At 36.6% G+C, this 24,013-nt stretch overlaps 1 protein-coding gene across 5 annotated transcripts in view; it reads left to right on the top strand.

The window, feature by feature from the left end:
- LOC133524477 (calmodulin-A-like) overlaps positions 1-24,013 on the top strand; it is a 356,565-nt gene that overhangs the window by 191,899 nt on the left and 140,653 nt on the right. For 3 of the 5 annotated variants that reach the window (XM_061860513.1, XM_061860515.1, XM_061860516.1), the window contains exon 2: positions 8,046-8,551. The exons of the other annotated variants lie outside the window; for them this stretch is intronic. In XM_061860513.1, the coding sequence (XP_061716497.1) occupies positions 8,462-8,551 (90 nt within the window). In that variant the 5' untranslated portion in view covers positions 8,046-8,461. The remainder of the gene's footprint in view (positions 1-8,045; positions 8,552-24,013) is intronic. 5 annotated transcript variants of the gene reach the window in all.

Raw genomic sequence — 24,013 nt, 5'->3', positions numbered from 1 at the left:
AGTTTTACCAACGCAAATAAACGGCCGATGTACTTTAAAATTCTGTACACGCACCAGTATTGGCCGAAATGTTAATGCAAATGACCATTAACCATTACAAATTGAACCGTAAAATGTAACCGTCCGTTACGGTTTACGGTTCAATTTGGAAAGGTTAATGGTCAATTGCAATTAACTTTCGGCCAACACTGATACGCACTCTAATGTCTTGATAATAAAGTTCTTGTTCAGAAATTTGTGAGTACCTTGGCCGCTCCCATGTATCTGATCACGACTGACGGCCGCATTTGAACAATGCTTATAAGACGTCACAGCGATACGATACCGACCAGTCAGTGTCAAAAGTGACGTTTTTGGTTGAAGAAATGTCACTTTTAACATTGGCAGATCGGCATCGTGTCGCTGTGACAGCTTATAAGTATTTTTCGTATTTCGTCGTATAATAATTTGGTAGTAGGTAGTAGTAGTAGTAAAACACTTAATTGCACAAAACAAGTACATTAACACATAGATAAAAAAATAAATGTGTATAAAGGCGAACTTATCCCTTTAAGGAATAATTTGATTCTGATGTTTCTTAGAAAAAAGCTAACAACTTCTTTACCCCCACCACTTCACCACTGAGCCCTTAAGCCTCCTTCCGTTTACGCCGCGACTTCAATATATTTGTTTAACAAACCTCACATATTATTTTTCTTACAAATATTTACTTCGCCATTCAGTTATGTAACTTATCTCGTAGTGGGCAAGGTCGAGATTTTATTGGTGACGAGTGCTGAGAGCGCAGATCATTTTTTTGTAGATAACGCATGTAAGAATATTGACGCCTACGAGTAGACACAAGGATATAAAAACACAAGCATCAATTTTAGTGGTGTTCGCGTTTATGGCCCAACTTACGAGAAGTTAAAAGATTCCTAGGGATAAACACTAAACATAAAAAGGCTCAGTTAAAAAAATACAGTAAAGTAGTGAAAATTAAGTGATAAAACCACGGTGTCAGGGTAAATATTACTCACTTGCCTGTTTGTCCCCATTGTGCCCTGTGTATTAATTTTCAAATTTCAGTAACAACTTGAGATCCACAGTCCGAAACCTACGGACACTTAATCGGGTATGCTTAAGCTTTAAAAATACCTCCGACGTTTCGATAACGGCATTGTGCCCGTGTGCTAAGAGAAAGACTATGACCACGGGGACAATACCGTCCTTGAAACGTTCGGAGGTAATTTAAAAGCTTAAGTACACGTTCTTGCCCCATTTAGACTGTTCAAGAATTTGCATGCAATGCTTATAATAATAATACAATGCTAACTGCAGAGTACAATTAATTAATTCGACTGACCAAATACCGTAATGTAACTAAAGTTACATGCAAGTTTTTGAATCTTTTAAATAAGGCTACAGTCCTAAATTAATTTTTTTTTATATAAATTTAGCCTATTTGGGTGTGCCACTGCTGGGCTAAGGCCTCCCCTCTCGCTTTCCAATACTCCTTGTGCTGAGCAAAATAAATAATAATGTATGAAAATGGATAATCATTAAATCTGGGTTCTAGAGTAAGCGATCTGTGACAGAGGTTGAGGGCCCTCAGAGGCTCGTCGACTTTGTAACACGCTCTAGGGCTTGAGTAAATGTAGGGCTCCCGCTGTCTGAGGGGCCCTTGAGAATTTGAATTAAATAATTTGTCTAAGGATTTAAGTTTGATGATGGATGGATTTTTCAAACTAAATATAACCCTTGGGCCTGTTTTGACCCATGGGAATCAAAATAAATAAATCAACGAGGGAAACTCCAGCGTTCGGTCGTGCTCGGCTCCGTTCAGCTCAGCATTGCTCCGAGTAATTATTAGGTTTGGCAAAACTTGACGTCCCTTTGCGTGTACAGCCAACAGATAAGAAAATGACTTGTGCCATAAATTAGAAAGGGACTCCATAATTCGACCCTGATTTATTTGCCACCGACGTAGTATATAAAAAGTCGTCATAAACTTGATAAAAATAGAAACCGCCGGCCCCTTGGTGTACAGAGGCCCAAAAACTTAAGGGGCCCACTGATTACCAGTTCGCCGGACGATATCGGCCTGTCAGTTATTCACGATTGTCAGCTTTGCGAATAATTGACAGGCCGATATCGTCCGGCGAACTGGTAATAAGTGGGCCCCTTTCTTAAAACTTTGGGGCGGCATTTGAGGAATAGGGGCAGCGACCCCCGCTCCGGCTCTTTCCCAATCCAGCAAATATCGCTGGCTGTGCAACGTGGCAATGCCGCTAGCAGTTCTGGCATGTTTGGTTTGGACAGTCGGAACGGGATATATCTTTTGATTTGCTTGTTTTTTATTATTATTATGTTTGTCTCTTACACATTCTCGGGACCATGGGGTCCCGGACATTTGGAAGGCGTGCGTGGGGCCGAAGCCAACACGTAGATGCCCCTTGTAATAAGACAATTTAAGTACTCTAAATGTAATGTGACACCAACCGATGATTATCCCTGTTTACACTATAGTAGTGAACCCAAGGACAAGCCCCGGTTAGTGTAGGACTATTGTAAAAAAAAGAGCACAAAAAGAAACCGGGCTATGGGTTGAGTTGCAAGTGGACTAGTAACCGGGTCTATGGAGGACACTATGGCACCTGCCCTAATCATATGTCTTTAAAAACACGACAAAATGGACAGGTGGTGACTCGCCAACTCATAATATGGGTCCCCGAAAACGATCGCTCGCACAAAGCGACAAGGGGATAACATTGCGTGAGCGGCTCAGGGTGTGGAGAGGTGTGTGAGGTTATTATTATTATTATCCAGCCTGTTAGAGAGTCCCACTGCTGGGCAAAGGCCTCCCCTCTTTCTCGCCATTTGGTCCTATCCAATGCACACTCCCGCCACTCTTTACAAAATGCATCAAGGTCGTCCCGCCATCTCCGTTTTGGTGTTCCACTGCCCCGAGATCCATCCTGTGGGACCCAGTCTGTGGCTAGTTTGGTACAGCGCTCGGGATGCATTCGGCAGACGTGCCCTTCACTTTACTTCTTATATATCGTAAGAAAACTTATTTAAAAAATCCTAAATAACTTCAAGTTGGAGTGACTTTTTTAACGTTTAACTGTCTACAAGGCATTGACAAATATCTAAGAACGGGCCTTACGGTACTAAGAAAGGTGCTAGTTAAATGGTGACTGCACGATTGGCTCGAATTTGTGTGCGTGACACCGCTGTACTGGCCCCATTCTAATTGCCCGTAAGGCCCGTCCTTAGTTATGTCAATGCTTGGCTCTTTGATTGAAGGTTAAAAAAAAATCTTTTACAGAATACCTCTTTTAACTTAGTAATGTTATTGTTATTTTACCTATGGGTACTCTATTTATTTTTCCATCAAAACGCTAATACACTTCCTTTTCCATGACGAGCAAATGATAAAGTACGCTTGATACGTTATCTGTCCCTCGAACATAATACAACCTTGACCTAAACCCCTAATCTAGCAGTTCAAGGGTGGAAAACGTTTTTGCGGTTGCGTTATGGGGTGTAAATCACCCAGTTTATAGATTTCATATACAGACCTAAAGATACAAAGTATAGATCTTCTGCCTAAATAATAATTTAATGGCAGTCCGTAACTTTTGAATTGATTTAATTAAATAAATGAAATATTTAAAACAAAAATTATAACGCTCTGCCATCTGAGCCACCAAGACCTCATCCATGGGCAGCGAGGCCGTGACTTTAAGTTTCATCCAAGACAGTAATTTTTCCACTTTTAAATTTATTCTAAGCTTCATAGCATCGTTCGCAGACGTTTCTGCTTGTTAAAAAAAACGGTAATTATTCGTTTATTTTGTTGATTATTACCAATAAAAACGTGTAGGGACACATGTGTACACAGTTGCAGGAATGCTGACATGGCATTCCACGTGCAAGCCGCGAGGCGCGGGCCCCGGCAGTTGTCCCCCCGCCTTTCGACTGGCCCGGTTCTCTCCCAACTATACATAGGTATAGTGTTCGTAGAAGCAATTAAGTTTTAACCTTGATCTGTGTAGTGTAACAGTGAAGTAAATAAACTTTTGTATTTTCCGTGCTAAGTGACTTTCCCTTCTCACCAATTAGTTAAACCCTTGGAGTCAGATAAATAGACAGTAGATAGAAACCTAAAAGTGCAAGCGCAAGGTGGTACGCATCGTTGCGTTTGGGCATCGTGTATACATCGTGTTTGGGCTCAAAAGATTTCGATAGATCGAAGATAGGTCGATGGTGCTCGTCAGGGCAAATCTATGGAGCCCAAACACGATGGAATTATAATGAGTAGATTAGGAGTTCTAGTGACCGACTCCTGACTCCATCATGAGACCGCGGACTTCAACTAGATTGATGGTGCTTGTCGGGGTAAATCTATTGAGCCCAAACACGATGGATCTGTAATGAGTAGATTAGGAGTTCTAGTACCAACTCCTGACTCCATCATGAGACCCTGGACCTCATCTAGATTGATGGTGCTCGTCAGGGCAACTCTATTGAGCCCAAACACAATGGAGTTATGATGAGTAGATTAGGAATTATGGTGACCAACTCCTGACTCCATCATAAGACCCTGAACCTCATTTAGATCGATGGTACTCGTCAGGGCAAATCTATTGAGCCCAAACACGATGGAATTATAATGAGTACATTAGGAGTTCTGGTGACCAACTCCTGACTCCATCATGAGACCCTGGACTTCATTTAGATCGATGATACTCGTCAGGGTAAATCTATTGAGCCCAAACACGATGGAATTATAATTAGTAGATTAGGAGTTCTAGTGATCAACTCCTGACTCCATCATGAGACCCTGAACTTCATCTAGATTGATGGTGCTCATCAGGGCAAATCTATTGAGCCCAAACACGATGGAGTTATGATGAGTAGATTAGGAGTTCTGGGGAGTTCTGGTGACCAACTCCTGACTCCGTCATGTGACCCTGGACCTCATCTAGATGGATGGTGTTCGTCAGGGCAAATCTTTTGAGCCCAAACACGATGGAATTATAATGAATAGATTAGGAGTTCAGAGGGCCTACCGCGAACCACGTTCGACAAGTTACCTCCCTATCACACTTACGTACGAATTTACAAGTGCGACAGAGAGGCAACACGTCGAACGTGGTTCGCGGTAGGCTTCCTGGTGACCAACTCCTGACTCCATCATGAGAACCTGGATGGACTTCATTCGGGTCAAAAATAATAACTAATGTGCGCAAACGATTGGCATCTTGACTAGGCAGCATGGGTGCGTAGCCACCATGCCAAACGTTTACGATACGACAAGGAAACACTATCTGTCTCTCTATCGCACTAATATGTGCAATCGATTGGCTTCTTGGCTAGGTATCATGGGTGCGTAGCCAACATGCTAATCGTTTATGATACGACAACGAAACACTACTGTCTCTCTATAGCACTAACATGCGCAAACGATTGTCATGTTGGCTAGGCGCCATGGGTGCATAGCCAACATGACAATCTTTTACGTCACGACAACGAAACACTATCTGTCTCTCTATCGCACTAATATACTTTATTTATACCTGCAGTTATTTACTAACTTTTTCATTTTCCATTGGTGTGAATGAGACAGAATAAAGAGCAAGGGTTATAGTACACTCTGTAGGTGTAGTCTGTACACTTAGTAGTAGTGTACATAAAAAAAAACTACTGTGCATATAAAATAAAATAAAGTGTGCCCATATGATATCATATAACACTAAAATTAATGTTGCTTGACATTATATTGAAAACTATCAAGATTATTCTAGTCTGCATTGAAACGCGCGTCGCGTTGCCGGCGCTCGCGTACCGAGCGCCAACGCCATCTATCGAGCGTTATTTCGTGAAATCGGAGAACGCTCCAAGGAATAAGGGCTCTTAAAACTCCACCAGTAATTAGAAAATAGAGCGGCTTTTGCCAATTTTCTCCTTCCGTTTCTTGTTTTCATAAGACATTTAAAGCTTATAAGGGTTTACCGTCCATGAGGCCAATTGTGTTTTAACAATTTGATATTGTTTTCATCTATGTTTATACGACCTTGAGGCCAATTCGAACTAACATTTTGACATAAAAACGATGTCTGCTTTATACCATTCCCCGTCTCGCTCTTGGCAATAAAAAGATAAAGTTAAAGATATACGAGATATTTATTCGTGACGATCACAAAACATGTACAGACATCAAAAGCAGGAAAAGAGGAAATCATAAAGTGTGAATTACGAAATGGACCCAACTCAGCATGATCCTAGCTATAAAGCCAGCGCTAGTTTTCCTTAGGGCCCATGTGATGCCACGACAGATAACACCTAAAGATGCATATTATTTTTTTACAAAAAAATAAGAGGAATAATTACGGAAACAAAGAAAACAAAAATATACAAGAGAAATTATCAACAAACAAAACAGTCGCACAGTAATATTGTTATATTGTGTACCTATAAAGTTAATTAATTAAATAAAATAGACAATTTATACAATTTCACTTTTTTTTAATACCATTTTACTGTTTGACAATATTATTGTAAATACATGTACGAAACGAACAAGTACGCTAAATAAAACAAACTGACATCGTTTAGGTACCAAAACGTACGTTCGAACTGTTCCTTATGTCGTGCACCAATAAGCGTTCATAACGCAATCAGAAGTAGTTTTACTATACATCTCGCTCGCTCTTACTGGTTACGTGAGATGTCTGATGACACGACTGAAGGTCGTATCAAAATAAGATGAAAACCATATCAAATTATTAAACAGAATCGATCTCCATTTCTATAAGTCGGGCTTTTTGTAATTTTCTTAATGTTGACGACGTCGCCACAAATAGCATCTTTTTGTTATTGGTCTGGCGTCGCTGCGCTTCCATTTGCTATATAGGTACCTTATTATTTGTAAATATTTTCTTTTAGAAAAATACAAATAAAACTTCTAATGGATGCTATTTACGAATGGGGGTTTTGCCTGCTTTCTAACAAAATATTGTATTTCATACAATATCCTATATATAGGGCCGAAGCCCTGGAGCGTCTCAATGGATCGCGCAAGCACGCGAGGCCGGAGGTCGAGCTGCGAGAGTGCGGCCCTATGCAGAAGTACAACCGCATGACTATTCCTCTTTGGAAAACAAATATTCATTATGCTAATAAATCGAATCGTTATCTAGGCTACGGTGACTGCTTACCATCAGGCGAGCCGTATGCTTGTTTGCCCCGTCGTGGTATAAAAAAAAATATATAAATAAATTCTCGTAAATATTATAGGATCGATTTACACAGATCGACCTAGCCCCACTCGCTCGATGAGGTTTGTGTTCTGGGTACTAAACGACGATATAATAATATATAAATACTTATATATATTGAAAACATCCATAACTCAGGAAAACATATATGTGATAAACACACAATAAATGTCCTTACAACGATTCGAACCTGGGACTAGGTCACTAGGTGGTTCACAGGTCACTACCCCCTAAGCAAGGAAGCCGTTAAAGTATATGTTAAATACTTCAAAATTAAATTAATTACGACCGGTTTGGCCTAGTGGGTAGTGACCCTGCCTACGAAGCTGATGGTCCCGGGTTCAAATCCTGGTAAGGGCATTTATTCATGTGATGAGCATGGATATTTGTTCCTGAGTCATGGGTGTTTTCTATGTATTTAAGTATTTATAATTATTTATATATTATATATATCGTTGTCTAAGTACCCTCAACACAAGCCTTATTGAGCTTACTGTGGGACTTAGTCAATTTGTGTAATAATGACCTATAATATTTATTCATTTATTTATTTATTTATTTATTTATGTATAACAGTAGGGCTAAGATGGTCGGCTCTTTATCATTTGTCACCATATCTGCCACGTTCTAACAAGTATGTAAGCGCAAAAGTGACAGGCATAGTGACAAGTGATAAAAATGGAACCATGCTGCCACCGCAGATAAATAAAGAGATGTTGTAACTCGGTGAAAATTACTAACAACCAAGGAAACCACTCACTAATTACTTTCTTTCCACAGTGTTAGTGATTAAAATAATTCGTTAAATTAAAACAAGGTGAAGTGATAACATTTGTTAATTAAATTCAATTATATTGTTACCTGTATTCAACGAAGAAGGCAATAATTGTTAAGTTTTTATTAGTGTTAAAGACTTGTTAAGTTAAATAGTGAAATCTAGAAGCAATTATTAGTCAATTTAAAAAAGTCTGTGATCAAGAGAGTGACAATTCAAGTGTGGAACACAAAACGCGGGCAAGACGAAAGTTCAAAAAGTTCGTTTTAAAGACTTTCAAGTGTGGAACGGGCAATACGAAAGTTCAAAAAGTTCGTTTTAAAGACTTTCAAGTGTGGAACGGGAAATACGAAAGTTCAAAAAATTCGTTTAAGGACTTTCAAGTGTGGAACGCGAGAAACGGGCGTTTCTGAAATTCAAGATGGCGTTTGCTGCAGCTCGAATGATACTGAAAGATAAGCGGAGGAAGGCGTCCAAGGAAGACTTCAGGGATCCCAGGAATAGAAGCAAGGTATTTGTCGAAATTTGTTAGGGCCATTTGCGCGATCCAGGGTTAGCCAATAACTCGGGGTTAACTGGTTAAACCAGGAGTTAACAATACAATTCAACTCTGTGTTAACGGTTAATTCAGACTGAGTTGACTAACTCTGGATCGCTCAAGTAACCCTTAATTGTTTGCGAATTTCAAATTTTTTGAGTTCGTTCTAGGGCCAACTTTTGAACCTTGCATAGAATAAAGTAAGCGTATGTATTTAAACGTCATATTTAAATCATGACAAGATCATGTTTTGTCATTGCAGACGCCACGTAGTTAGCTGAGGCTGACTCTAGATACATTTATTGATTCGATTAATTAACTGTACATTTTGTTAACATTTCTGATTATTAATTATGTCTAGATAACTAGAAATTACATAAAACGATCACTGTTTCATAAATGTGTCTATGAATGTAAAGTATAAATGCCTAAATTAGGATACCTATCTTTTTTAAATATTGAAGATGAGTCAAGTAAAGAGAAGTCACGCGCTTCCTATCTATTCGTGGATGAAGCAACTAAACGAGTTATCAAACTCCAATATTTTACATGACACTTTGATCTTCCGCAACTCCATAATTCTAACTACGTAGTCCTCTGAAATCGTCTTACTTAAGTAAGAACGCGAAGCAGGAAGAATTTCGTACATTGATACGCCATTTTCTATCTCTATTGCACGCGCATAATTATATTGCTGTCCCGCTTACATAGTAACGTTGACCGCCGGCAACATGTCAAGACAGCAATATGGAGATAGAAAATGTCGTGTGAATGTACGAAATTCTTCGATTTAGCTTTCAAGACAAAAGTGAAGGACCCGTTCGAAAACGCCTTTTTATCTCCTCCTCCTCCTCCTCCTCCTCCTCCTCATCTCCTCAGTCCTCATTTTTCTCTCTGGATATTAAAATTATTGAAAATATTTAAACACGATTTGTTGTATATTCACCACAGCTATGGCCCTACGTTAGATTTTTTTCGAATTTATAATTATTAATGGAGTAACAAGCATTTAAAATTTTGTATGAAATCTGTTTTTCGATTCTAATTTTTATAATTATAAAAAAATCTAAAAAAAGTCAAACATAGGGGTATAGCTATAGTTAATATACATCAAATTATGTAAAAATATTTTCCATAATGTCAATATCCAGAGAGGAAAATGGGGACTGCGTTTGGATGGAGAACCCGCTGTCAGAACTGAGAATTCAGTAATTTCACGCCATCTATAACGATAACGTGAAATTAGACTGCGCGAATAGCCAGTCTGTTTTATTTACATTTCTCTAATTGTTGCATAAATATTGAAGCTGGGGAGTAATTAACAAAGCACGTTAATTATTATGAATATTTCAACTGAAATGAGATCCGAAGATATATCTTGAAATTAGCGCTGATGTCTAGCCTTTGTTATTTAAATTGCATAATATTTCAACGAGAGTATTTTGCGGATTCGCTTAATGAACAGCTGTAAATACTGAATTACGCGCCACTTGTATCATCCCACTAACCCGGTGTTAACCGGTTAAACCGTTACCGTTACCCAGTGTTAATTGTACAAGTAACCATGGTATGGTTAACCCCGGGTTAGTGGGATGGCGCAAGTAATACAAAATTGCAATAACACGGGTCTATTTCTATGGGTTTCTTATATATAACCTGACCTGCTTTTATTGCTCTAGATTGTATGTTACCTTAATTAAACATAATAAGAAACATTAATTAATATTTTATAAATGTGTGACTTTTGCCAGTTATATTTGATATCAATAGGTGTGTATATTTGATACCAATAGGTATTTTTTATTTTTTCTAAATAGTGTACAGTTACTTAACTGACCAGAACCGGCCATACGAGTATATTTTATAATATCGCTAAATGTTTTTAAAGTAGGTAAATTATACTTAAAATATGTAACATCATGTGCAGTAAAGTTGTTGAGGTTGTATTGTGGCAATTTCGAGAGCAGGGTAATTTTGAAAATGGCAATATCTATATAAAACCAGAAGCACTTACTTTATCAATACTTACCTACGCTTCTGCAACGCTTCCCAAGGCATCTTACTTACTGTTGTTACAGTCGAAAGTATTTGCCATTATATTATTGGATAGTACGTTATCACTGTTACTTTGAAATTTTCAATGTATATCATGCCAATATTTTCACCTTTTGCCGCCTCCGCCTAAAACCGACTTGTTTGCGCCATATTTCAACTATGTATGAAATTAATATTATTTTGATACCTAATCCAACACGTGGGCCGCTTATTGAACTATGTATGAATTTAATAACATTTACGTAGACCAATCCAACGCGTGGGGCGAATGTAATTAAAGGCCGAAATGTGCGTGTTCATTAGTTGGGCTCGTTCGGAAATCGCTCATTATGCCGCGGACGGATGAAAAGGCTTTCTGTCACACTATAACGTTTTAAAAAAACCGGCCAAGTGCGAGCCGGACTCGCGTACGAAGGGTTCCGTACCATTATTTATGAAAAAACACCTTTGTTGTATGGAAGCCCTCCTTAAATATTTGTTTTATTTTAATTTAAATATTTTTTTAACTAATTATTTCAAGCGTCTACATGTTGCCGTTATCAATATCGAGCAAAAATTCGGCATCGTTTCGAGCGATGGCGCCATAACCTTTGGCCTATGATCTAGTAGATGGCGCCACTTTTTGATAATAAACAAATTTTATTCATATCAGTGAAAGAATAAGGATCAAAGTCAAATGGCGTTCTAAAAGTTTTAATTAGTATGTGTCGAAAGATGGCCGTAAATGGTGGCTACAAAATTATCTTTGACAATCCACCTCTATTTCAAATTTTCTTTGATATTATAAATGTAAAGGAAGATAGAAAATACATTTATTTAACAAAACTATCTAAAAATTTGCGGTGTATTCTAGGTTTTTATCATGTTTTCTGAGGTTCCCGTTAGATAATTGTATTAACTTCGCTTGTTAGAAAAATATAAAGATTTCTATAAGTGCTACCTAGGTTTTTGCTGTTTGACTCTTTTTCCTAAAAGTATGCCGTCCCCTAAGTGAAATGAAAAATATATATTTCTTGAACTTGTTTCCATCGTTTAGCAGTTAAACAGTTTAAATTGCACTCAAACATTACAATTGTCGAGCGCGTTACTACAATTTGCATATCTTACAAAGTTTTACATACCCGTTTACAAAATTTACATTACAAACTTGTTTAGCATGCAAACTACGAACATTACAAGTGCATTAGAGCGCCTTGATCCTCCCTCGAGCTAAATTGAAATTTAAACTTGCGACTTTAACTGATAATTAGAACTATATATTGTTATTGTGTCTCGTCAGCCAGGGGACAAAATAAACAGTAAGGCCAATTAGAACGCGCAACTGACTTCAAACCGATATCGGAATCATATTGGAATCATATCAATATCGGTCACTAAAATACATGTAGGTAAGACTAAGAATAAGGATTGTTTATTTAAAAGAAATAAACCTTATTAACATTTAAAAGATATCCTGCGGCCCCACACTATGCTATGCCTGTCACGTGGCAGCCTAATTCAGTTTGAAAAAAGTAGTTACATAAAGAAGCTAGATACTCCGGTAAAATACGGCCAAAGATAAGGTTAATTAAGAACTGGGTAACATAAGTAAGAGAAAAGTATGTGTAACAAGTAGTCGAATAATGAGAGAATGCACAAAAAAAGTTGGTTTGTGTGTGTGTGTGGGCATAGAGTCGCGTATGGAAGGCTACAGAGATTGTTAGCTTGTAAGCGATTAGGTCAGGACCTTCAGCAGCAGCACGGTTTGACTGTAGCTAAGACCTTTCAACCAGTTCTGAATTACAAACTTTGCTTCACGAGGAGACTTTATAGATATAAATTGCAGGCCTTTACCACTGTACTGTAAATATACTGTATGTCAATGTAATAAACTTTACAAATGGCGAGTTGAATATATCAATGCTGAAAACGACGAAATTCGGTGTAACGCGCGCCCCACGTTCCATCGCCCGCTGGAAATCATTACAAACTTTAACGAGTTCCGCGATTTAATGAGCGCGCCTAGTTTCCCATTTAATTTGCTTACAGTATGTGTTTGTTTAGAACGCGTGATTGGTTGAACAGGTTGATTAATGATTGGTTTATGTTAAGATAAGATAGATAATGTACGAACATGTACAGACAACAACAGCAAGAAAAGAAGAAATCATTAATAAAATTGTGCATTACGAAATGGACCCAACTCAGCATAATGTTAGTTATAAAGCCAGCCAGTGATGCCACGACAGCGTGTGATGATGTTGGCTCTCTTGTGTTTTTGGGTCAAACAGATTTTAGAAAAAAGTCATTTCTCTGAAAAATACGTTTTTCTTTTTTGAGTCTCAGGGGCTGAAAAATGTATCCCATCGGTAAGGGTGTAGATTAAATCTTTAGATTCCCTTAACTGCGCGATGTATACAGGATAGACAGACGTGGACGACCTATAGGTAAGCATACTATTAAATTATTTGACTCTTTGTAAAAAATACCTAGTTAAAATTAAGGGTCAGCAGAAATAAGCGGCAGTCGTAGTTTTGAGTCGACAAAAATGTTAATTAGTTGATCATGATTCATGTACTTAATCTTGTCAGTTCACTTATTTTATTATTTTAAATCTTAAAAAAAAAATTCTTTGTTGATACAATAGATAGCTTATAATGTTACAATAGCTTTAAGATTTTTGTTTGTGATTAGTATTCTTAAGTACTTGACTAAAAATTATGCGTTTTTTGCACACGGCACGTTATTTCTTTTTACATCTTGATAACATTATAACGAATTTTTATCAACAGATAAAAATGGCGAGTTTTCTTTAAAACTTTAATGTCTGTCAGTAGTTATGTCTATAAAGCAACTCACATAGTACTTTGGCGAGGCTAGAACGTACACTCATAACATATACTTCAGCGGATCCCTTAAGCGCCGTCATTACACCCATCGCACTCATGCATATTCATAATAGATTAACCCAAATAACTTGTTAGAATCCACGTCTGAATTACGATGTGGGACTACACTTGTTCAATGTTCACTCACAGGATATTTGTGATCAATAGATATGCTAAACGCACCAGTATTTGACTGTTCTATTCCAATAGTTCACAGCTTGTTTTCCATCTATTTCCATGCTCTACCACTGCTGCTGTGGACCAAAGGTGGCTAGTATATAACCTAGATATAGATACTACAATGCAATATATGTATATGTATGTGTATGTATTGCAATATATGTGTTTGTATGTTTTTTAGATAGCTGTTTAAAAAAGTAGCTTAAAGCGGCAATACTAGTTTTATCAAAACTGATATTTACCTGAAAACTCATTTTTAATTAATTATCGTACATTCTTGGTGATGGTATACTAGTGGCTCGGTGTCGGGATTATTCGACCCTCAAGATACGTCAAATAGGTGTAGGTGTATTCGATATGGATGTTCGAATCAGGCCGTGAGCTGTAGAACTCGCGCGGATAGCTTTAAGCGGAATAAATGTACGGCTCCACTATTTTGAACATAATCCCAGAACTGAATTGAGAAAAGATTTATATTTTAATAATTGAAACTGCTCATAAAATTTCATAAGAATCGGTTGATAATTGCGACCTGTAGAGGAAAACATCCAGATATACGAAAGCATTTTAGCCTCAGCTGAAACGTAGACGTATGCTAACGCTCGTTCAATAACTCCGAAAGCATCGTTTCGCAACATCTGTAAAGTCGCTCTTGTTACACGCCGGACCAATTTCCGACGTGCCCACTTCCGGTCAGCGTGTACACTTTGTTTACCGCCAGGATTTCCTCACTTTCCGAGAAATACTTTAGTGTGACGTAAATGGATGAACTAATAATAATGCTGGACATAGTTTATTAAACAACTCGTTATGAGAATACTTTTTTCTTTATTTATTAAAATTGATTGATTATTAATGTATGAAGCAACTAAGCAAAATAGCTGAAAGTCTAAAGAAGCCCACTGTTTACCAGTTCGCCGGATGATATCGGCCTGTCAGTTATTCGGGATTGTCAGCTTTTGCGAATAACTGACCGGCCGATATCGTCCGGCGAACTGGTAATCAGTCGGCCCCTTCCAGGATCTTAAACGTGTCTTAATCATTCTTCGAATCGGGCCGTGATTGGACATAGAAAAAATGCTTTTATATTTCTGGCTGTCGGCTGTTCACAGTTCACAGCTCTTTAGCCGAATCTTGTGAAATTTTGTTCGATGGTTAGAATTTTTTTGCAAGCGCTCACAAATCCTCACCTAACCATTTGAAAGAGTATCGCTAATCAAACCTCCGACCATACACAGCGAACAGTACGAACTCAGCAACTAGGTTGCGGAACCGGGTCACATGTCCAGGCCCGGGTAACCGCCGGCAAATATTACAGATTCAATTTTGTTTGAGTTGGTGAAAGAACTGTTGTAAAAGAGTTAGATGTAGCTATAGTTTTATTGAACTTTGACCTCGTGTTGAGTACGGTTTAGGGTCAGTATCACGGGTGTTTCGAACGCCTAATTTCTTTGGACATAAATAGTTTCTTCATTTTGACAAATTGTCTTAACACTTAGGTGATATTTATCGCTGTTTGATAGTACCTCTTTTTAAAACCAGAACTATCATCAAACTGTCGAATCATTCGTAAAAAATGTGCCCAATGATCTGATTCTGATATTGACTCTTTACACGCACATTGTAATGAGTCGGTATAATGCGATATTTACTGTATTTAAAATAAATTATTTCACGCCTCGCACGAAAAGCACTAGAAAAACGGTAGCAGTTGGACACTATTTTTATTTAATAAATTAGATAGAACTAAAAAAGTACCTAAGCAATTTGACCGTGGCGTTATTTGTTCTGTTTTCATATTTTATAAATCCATAGTGCCTAATAACTGTTTTAACAATTCGAAAATGAAACTGGTTTGACTGGCAGGCAATTATCTTAATGCACATTTGACTGACGTTCACGACCTACCCGGATAAAGATTACTTTTATTGACCGGTTCTGAATGAACGATACAACTACTTAGATTGATGTTAGGTACGCATTGTCGCTAAACTCCAACGAACATTTACGATACCAATTTCGCGTGAAATCAATAAAGAGATTATATTCGAAAGCGTCGAAAGGCAAACATTGTGTGCTCGTATATCTGTCTCCGTCGGAGGAATGGAACAATCAACATCCAGGCGGCGATCGCCGAACGTCTCCGGAGACTGTCGAGATAAGGTTGGGTTGACTTTGGAAGCGGGAAAGGATTCCAGGGGGCCTAGCCAAGATCACAGCAATCGATAATCGATAAAAGATGGCAATCGTTGATAGTAAACTATAATTGAAACTTAAATAATATTTGGAAACAGTCACATGACTTTTCGCAACCGATCATGTCATCCCGATACATTTTTATCTCGTTTGATGTAGAAATGTGTCATTCACGAATGAGTAATTTCAATGAATTACATCTCTTACTCTTTAACTCTTTGAAGATTTAACTCGCTCAGTAACTCATCTATCTCAGTGTGTCATTCTCACTCATGATTCGAATGAGCCGACCGAGCCAAACGAGTGCGAAGATGTGAATATGCGAAACGACTGATCGGATGTATTCGGAGGGTGTCGGGATAGTACGGCGGGATCGTATCACGTGATTCGCCACGCTCTCTACTTATTTGTGAATTGTGAACAATATAGTCTACAGATCCACTGAGCGAAGCTGCGAAATGAATGATATATGTATCCGCGAGCGAAAGTTTTAAGTTTGGAGTTTGTTGATGTACAAATGCTATCTTGGCTAGGCCCCCAGGATCTTTACAGAGTTTTTAAAAAGTTCATTCTTAAAAACACTTGAAATTAATCACTTTTAAATCAAATAAATAATAATTATCTAACAGAAAAACAGAAACTTAAATAAAAGAGGCAAAAATGTTAAGCAAAGAGATGCTAATTTTCTTTAATCGAGCAAAATACCTACTACTTTTCATTTTACTCCAATGTGTACGAGTACACCGGGGATATATATACAAAATAATTTAAATTAATTAAAAAAAGACTTTATAAGTAATAGATACACGTACAAGTATATTAATCACTAGCGAAAAAATTACACAATGTAGGTATTATTCGTTGCATTGGTAAATATTGCAAATATTTGATACTACAGATTATCAAATGTACTTCAGTATGAATGAAAAAAAAAAACTGATTAAGTATATAAAAAAAAATTAAACACCACAACAAATTTTAATTTTTTTGAGTATGTTTAGCTAAACCTTCGCTGTAAGTTGCGCCCAACCTCGCGAACAACTGATTTATGTTCGTCGCAACTTCCGCCGCGTGTAGCCTTCCTAAGTTTAATTTCGATGCTTTCATTCTATTCAATTACTGTACTTAAATGTATAGGCTTATATTGGATACTTAATTACGTACGTAACATAAGATATCTTGATACATTGGCAGTTTCCCTTGCGCTATGACATGGGGTTCTTCAAGAAGCAGTTATTTAGGGTTCTCAAAGGTTGGCAAGGCATAAGTGGCTCCTCCGATGTTGCTTATGTGATTCGTCATGTCCGTCTGTCTGTACGATTATGTCACCGCCACTTTTTTCCGAAACTATAAGAGCTATACTGTTCAAACTTGGTAAGTAGATGTATTCTATGAACCGCGTTAGGATTTTTACAAAAAAATAGAAAAAAAAGCAATAAATTTTGGGGGTTCCCCATACTTAGAACTGAAACTCATAAAATCTTTTTTCATCAAACCCATACCCATGTGGGGTATCTATGGATAGGTCTTTAAAAATGATATTGAGGTTTCTAATATCATTTTTTTCTAAACTGAATAGTTTGCGCGAGAGACACTTCCAAAGTGGTAAAATGTGTCGTCCCCCCCGTAACTTCTTAAATAACAGAATGAAAAATGTAAAAAAAATATATGATATACATTGCCTTGCAAACTACCACCGAAAATTGGTTTGAACGAGATCTAGTAAGTAGTTTTTTTTTTAATACGTCATAAAAATTAAAAAAAAAATATTTTTTTTTCATCAAACCCATACGTGTGGGATATCCATGGATAGGTCTTCAAAAATGATATTGAGTTTTCTTATATCATTTTTTTCTAAACTGAATAGTTTGCGCGAGAGACACTTCCAAAGTGAAAAAATGTGTCCCCCCCCCCCCCCCCCAGTAACTTCTAAAATAACAGAATGAAAAATCTAAAAAAAATATATGATATACATTACCATGCAAACTTCCACCGAAAATTGGTTTGAACGAGATCTAGTAAGTAGTTTTTTTTTAATACGTCATAAATGTGCGGAACCCTTCATGGGCGAGGCCGACTCGCACTTGGCCGCTTTTTGGATAAGTAGTAACTGATTCTTAATTTCGAAAAAGTTTGTGTTTTTTTGAGGAAATGCGTATAACCTATATATACAATTTCGTTTATGTTAAGTACCTACAGGATGATAAAGACTATAGCTTACGTATCTATAGGAATTTGTTTAAGTGATTTGAGCAAGCCTATTGTTATCAAATAATTAAAATTTGACCATATGAAATTTAACTACTGGCAAAGGTTACACATAGCAAGGCTAAATGACAAGCCAATAAAATGAAAACTAATAGTTGAGTTAAAACAAAAGATAAGTTAAAAAGTAAGATAGTAAAAACCGTTATATTATTGTAAATAAATACGGTGCAATTCCAATGTTTATTTCAACGGTGACAGCATGCCAATTTGAAATAAATTGGTAAAATTTACCGTCCTATGGGACTGCGGTAGACTCGAGAAAAGAAAAGCAATCTCGATTACGTTGATGTCGTGAAGTTCTATGATAGTATCAGAAGTATATTGGATTTTCAGTATTGTAATGGGTTTTGCTTGCTTCAATTCTCTCACAGTAACGATTTCCATTTTAAATATTTATAAAAATTAAAACGGGATTTTATGCGGAACTTTATGTCATGTAAACGCGATTTCTTTTCTCTACAGTTTAGAGTTTTTGTGTACACTAAATCTCTAAATATTCTTGCTCAAACGCAAAAAAATAGTGCTAAGTAATGAACTCTGGGTGATGACAGATTTTCTAATTTTGATTTACATTAGTGGTGTTATTAAGTTATAGTTCGTGTCATCCACGATGACGCGCAGATTTGTCAAATCTAACCTTTAATAACATGATAATAAGAGGCCAGGCAAGCGTCATCGTGAATGACACGATCATATTTCAGTGCAAAATAAAGTAAATTTTCATGCAAATATACCTAATTGTTTACGGTTTTTTAATTATTTATGAAAATTTGCATTGTGGTTCCTAACAACAAATCAAGCTCTTATATATGTACTTACTGATTTGTACACACTAGCCCAATCGGATAAACGCAATGTATAACTTATATAACTCAGGGTATGTAATCCCGGGAATCAACGGGGTTATCGTCCGAATATCCACTTCACAAGTCGAGTGTTTTCCGGGCTCGGGCATTTTCCTGCTCGGACAAATATTACCATTGGTGAAGGAACCAGAAATCTTTGCAATAAGACTTAAAATTGGTCAGTTAATATTATGGCATGGTACACGAGAGAGATTTGAACTTGTATAACGTCTTTTAATTTTCTATAGGTATAATGGCATTTGAAGTTTCCATATATTGCGTGAGATATATCTTCGGATTTCAAAGCGAAATTTCAAAGAAACAGAATTACTTTTAACAATATTGCTTAATTAAGTTGGTAACATTAACATCTCTAACTAAATAAAAATACTTCTAAGAATAGCATTATAAATAATGCAAATGACGTAATCAGAATGATCGAAACCACCTCTAATATTTTAAATTGTTTAGTGATATTATACGTGACCTTATACGTTATAAAGTCACTAGTAAGGGGCGATGGGATAGCTTTAAATGCGGGGTAATTGTTTTTTTTTTTTTTTTGCATATATCTTCTGCAGATACTCAATTAATAAAAACATTCTACTGAAGTAACAGTGTTCGCGTCCGTAAAGTATTTTTATACAAACATGTTTACCAAATATCACGCGATATGGCGTTGTACCAGCAGCGGCGATTTCTGCATCGCGCTATTGAAATGTTTATAGGGATTGTATATAAGTGTTTGGGATGGTTTTGAATATATTGGCCTTTTTGCGACTGGTTTTTTGATTTTCACAGTCAATTCTTCATTGGTATGTATGTTCTTATTTTTACAATTATTTTTTATTTTATTTTTAGCTTTACAATTAGCACTAACAGTTTTACCTTACGTGTGCTAATCAGTATTGTAATACTTAGGTCTCATGCAGATAGGCACTTAATTAAGTGGTATTAAATTACAAAGGTGTGAAATAAATTAAAATGGAGATAAAAATAGAATATAATAGATACTTTTATTGAACGGGTTAGGAGTACAAACACGTTGCTAAAGTGTGAATTGATTCGAGTTTAGTTTATTTGATGCAATTTTCTTAATTACTCCGCTGTTGCAGCTAACGCAATGCACATTAAAGAGCATATTTTTCTATTTCGTCCGTTGCTTGCACAAGTCGATCCCAATCCAAAAGATATTTGGCTTACTACCTGATTGGTTATTTATAAGGTAAATATTGCCAAAATATCTTGATAGCTCTTCAATGAGCATACTAACAGGAATTTACGATCCCTCGTATCGACTTGTAGCCTCGCTTGGCGTGTCCCGGAAATTATTCGTATACAGAGCGATTTCCGGCATACATCGCCGTAACAAAAAGGGACAGTAATGACCTTGTAACAGGCGACCCACATAAAATATGAATAAAACGAAGTGCGGATAATGGTTTCGGGGAATATTGAAAGCGGTTTTCTACGATTTTGAGATTGGAGGTTATAATGGTGAGGGGTGGGATTGTGACGGGGGTCTCCATGACGGAGGCTCAATTTGATTAGAGAAAGTGATGTGTATACCATGTTTTTTACCTCAACTATAATATAACTTTTAAGAGAAACGGTGATATTACTGAAGAATTGTAATATTTTGTATTTCCGCTCCACCTGTCACTTAAAGTCAACGTATGACCTAGGTATTATATAGCCACGTAATATTCTATCACTTTCCAGAATCAGATCGGATCTCAGGTATTAGGTTATTCGATCTTGAACGAGGTGCTTGTTATATATACTTAATGTCTAAATTCTATGTGAAAAGTTGATTTATTGGCGGCAGGCTTACAGGGGCCTGGGGGATTTAAACTTATGGTATAATTTACAATTTTGAGAATCATACAATTTGAGGCAATTTCAATACTTGCAACAAATTGCGAAGAATAATTATTATGGTGGAAAACCATTAAGATTTTAAAGTTACCCTTAGTGTCAAATAGTTTCTAAATGCCTCTATCTGTCAGTATTTTATATTTAGCGACATTAATGGCGTCATTTCATCATATCAAAATAATGGTGTGGTACGAAACATAAACAACGGTGGAGATGATTGTGAAGATTAGATGGCTGTATGCCATTAGAAACTTGGCTGTGTTCAACAACACAACCTTAAGATATGCGTGCTTTATCTTAAAGTGCCTTTTCAGATTTACAGGTTCCGACGCTGCCAAAGAGGAGTAATTACATGCGTTACAACATGACCACACAAACTTAACGCAAATGCACACTGACATCAGTAGCCTTACCACGACTGCCTTAGCAGTATCAAACTGTAAGGATAATATGGTCAGCTTTTTATCATTTGTCACCATGCCTGTCACGTTCTAACAAGTGCGAAAGTGACGCATGACATGACAGGTGATAAAAATGCGACCATGATACCGCTGCTGGTGATAGACGTACAGCTATCCCTACTCTTACTCTTGAACTCTTCGATGTAAATAATCGATGTTGCTGAATGTCTTGGCAAGTGCTTTCAATGTTAAGTTTAAGTGCTCTTTACATTTATAATTTGTGTTTAAAACTTTTCCGATTCTGATTCTTTCGGGTCGTTGTCGTCTTTGACTTTTGCTGATTGTAAAGAGCCACTTGAATCGGATGCAATCTTCTCTTGCTTATTTTTGGAGATTAACAACAACACCGTTTCCAAATTTCTATTTACACGATGAATAAATGCTTGCATTATTAATATTTGTTCTATGGTTTGGAGCTAATTTTGAACACATACAATAGTGAATCGCTTTCTACTATTTTACTGATGAGCATCTTCTGAATGACTCGTATCGTCCTAAATAAAGAAACCCCTAAGTATTATAAAAAGTTGGACTTCTTCCAATAAAATGCATAAATATAAATAAAAAGAGCATAAACATGCTGGAAAGGAAACATTACTTTAATGCTTGCTTTCAAACTTGGCTCCAAATATATCTGTGCATATACTTAACTGTTCTGTGTTACCGACCAACAAGGTTATGTGCTGCACGTACTATCCTTCCTTTCTTCTATTCTGGCACATAATGCACACGAGCGACTTGGATGGCGCTAGAATGGATGACTCACTCAGGAAGCGTCCGGCACTTCGTTTTCTATGATGGGTAATCGATGAACACGTGATTTTTTCTATAGAAAACTGAAGTGTCTAACGACTCAGCCTGGACCGTTCTAGAGTCGGTCTTCCTTTGAAAATATCAGCAGTTTGTCAAAATATTATCCGTTTTTTTTTAAGTTATCCGAGCAATTTTCTGAATAATTTCTATCAAATGTGTTGTTGAGTTTGAAAAAAATCTTGGTATGGCAATTCGTAAGCAATTAAAATATTTTAAATAAAATAATGACTTTAAAAGCGTGACACATGTACAGACCAAGTATAAAAATTAAACGTGACAATCTACAAAATTACAATGAGATTTTTTTTAGTGAAGTGCTGATACTGAGTAAGAATATCACGAAAACAAAAAAAAAAATCGTGTAAAACATAAATGCCGAAGTCAACAAGAATCACCTTATACTCTGGTATTTGGTACTTGATATTTGGTTTAGTACCAAAAGCATTGCCAAAGCTTAAAGTAAAAATTTGTAAATATATTAATCGAACCTTTTTCTAATTGACCTTAAAGTACAATCAGAAAAACTATTAGCTGGGCATCCCTGTTATGTATACAAAATGTGTATGCAGGGGTGCCAACGTGCCAAGATAATAGCTTTGCTGACTGTATAAGTACAATAAAAAAAGTGCAAATTTTTAAGATATGTCAAATTTCTCGTCTAAGAATATTTCTTATAAAAGAAATGGAGAATTTCTCAAGAACACAACGTTAGAAGACGCAATTGAAGCAATTGCATTTTCCGATCCGTAATTAGGAACGATTGTTGAAGAAGAAGGTAATTCCGAAGTTTTCAACTTAATTGAAGTCGATTCAGAGTCGGGAGATCGATAAGGTCCTTATAAAGATGAGGAGATCGATTCTGACGTAATAATTTGTCACGGATTTCATCTTGTTTTGATACGACCTTCAATCGAGCTGCACCATTCAGAACGAGACATTGTGAGTAGCAGTTGCTAGCAAATACAGTGTCTAAATTCAATACGGGCGAATATTCAAACGGTGGTTAGCTAAGGACCTAAGAATTATATTGAGATAAATTACGGCCTACAATGTAAAGGAACAGACAAGTTACGAGCTTTTTGAAGTAACTGTCAATGCTTGTTAGCAGTTACTATTAACAGCTCGTATCTCGTAATGTCAATGTCATGTTATGTCTTCGGTACATTGCTGCTTGGTCAATTTTAAAAAAATAATTACGGGGTCATAATCTCATAATTAAGTGCCACTTAAAAAACTTCTTAATGAATGATTACACGGATTAATTCTATGTCTGGAATAATTTATCGTCCGTATTGGATTTACACACTGTCACTGTATGTCAGTATCAAACTCATGGTAAGAATAATGTAGTCGTCGCCGTATCGCGCGTTTATTCAAGATCTCTCTCAGAATAAGATCAAAACCATATCAAATTGTCAACATAGAATCAGCTCTAATATAACTTAATTTCCTGACTCGCTTTCTTCAGAAAACTCGTAATGAAATACGGAATTATCTTGCATTCTATTATAATTTTGTTTATAAATGAGCGCTTGAATTCTAATTGGTCCTTGTATAAAATATCACAGCCTATTTTTATTTCGTATTTTCCGAGCTGATGATTTAGTTCTTGGTAATTATATTAAATTAATTGAATAAAATGAAATTATGACTAATTAATAAATAAAACCACTAAAACTAAACCTACCTAGAGAAAAAAGGTAATGGTTTTCATAAGATTTTTTTTGACTGCGTTAATCGTTCAATAAAATTACAACTTTCATTATCATTTGAACTGAACTGGAATATTTGCAATTGCTTCAGTACTCAAATGTGGCTTTCCATCAGGGAAGGATCCTTATTCTTCATTTGCAATAAGGACAATTTTACAGA

This window comes from Cydia pomonella, chromosome 13, assembly GCF_033807575.1.
Source record: "Cydia pomonella isolate Wapato2018A chromosome 13, ilCydPomo1, whole genome shotgun sequence".
NCBI lineage: Eukaryota > Metazoa > Arthropoda > Insecta > Lepidoptera > Tortricidae > Cydia > Cydia pomonella.
This window is presented reverse-complemented; position numbering and strand designations above follow the sequence as displayed.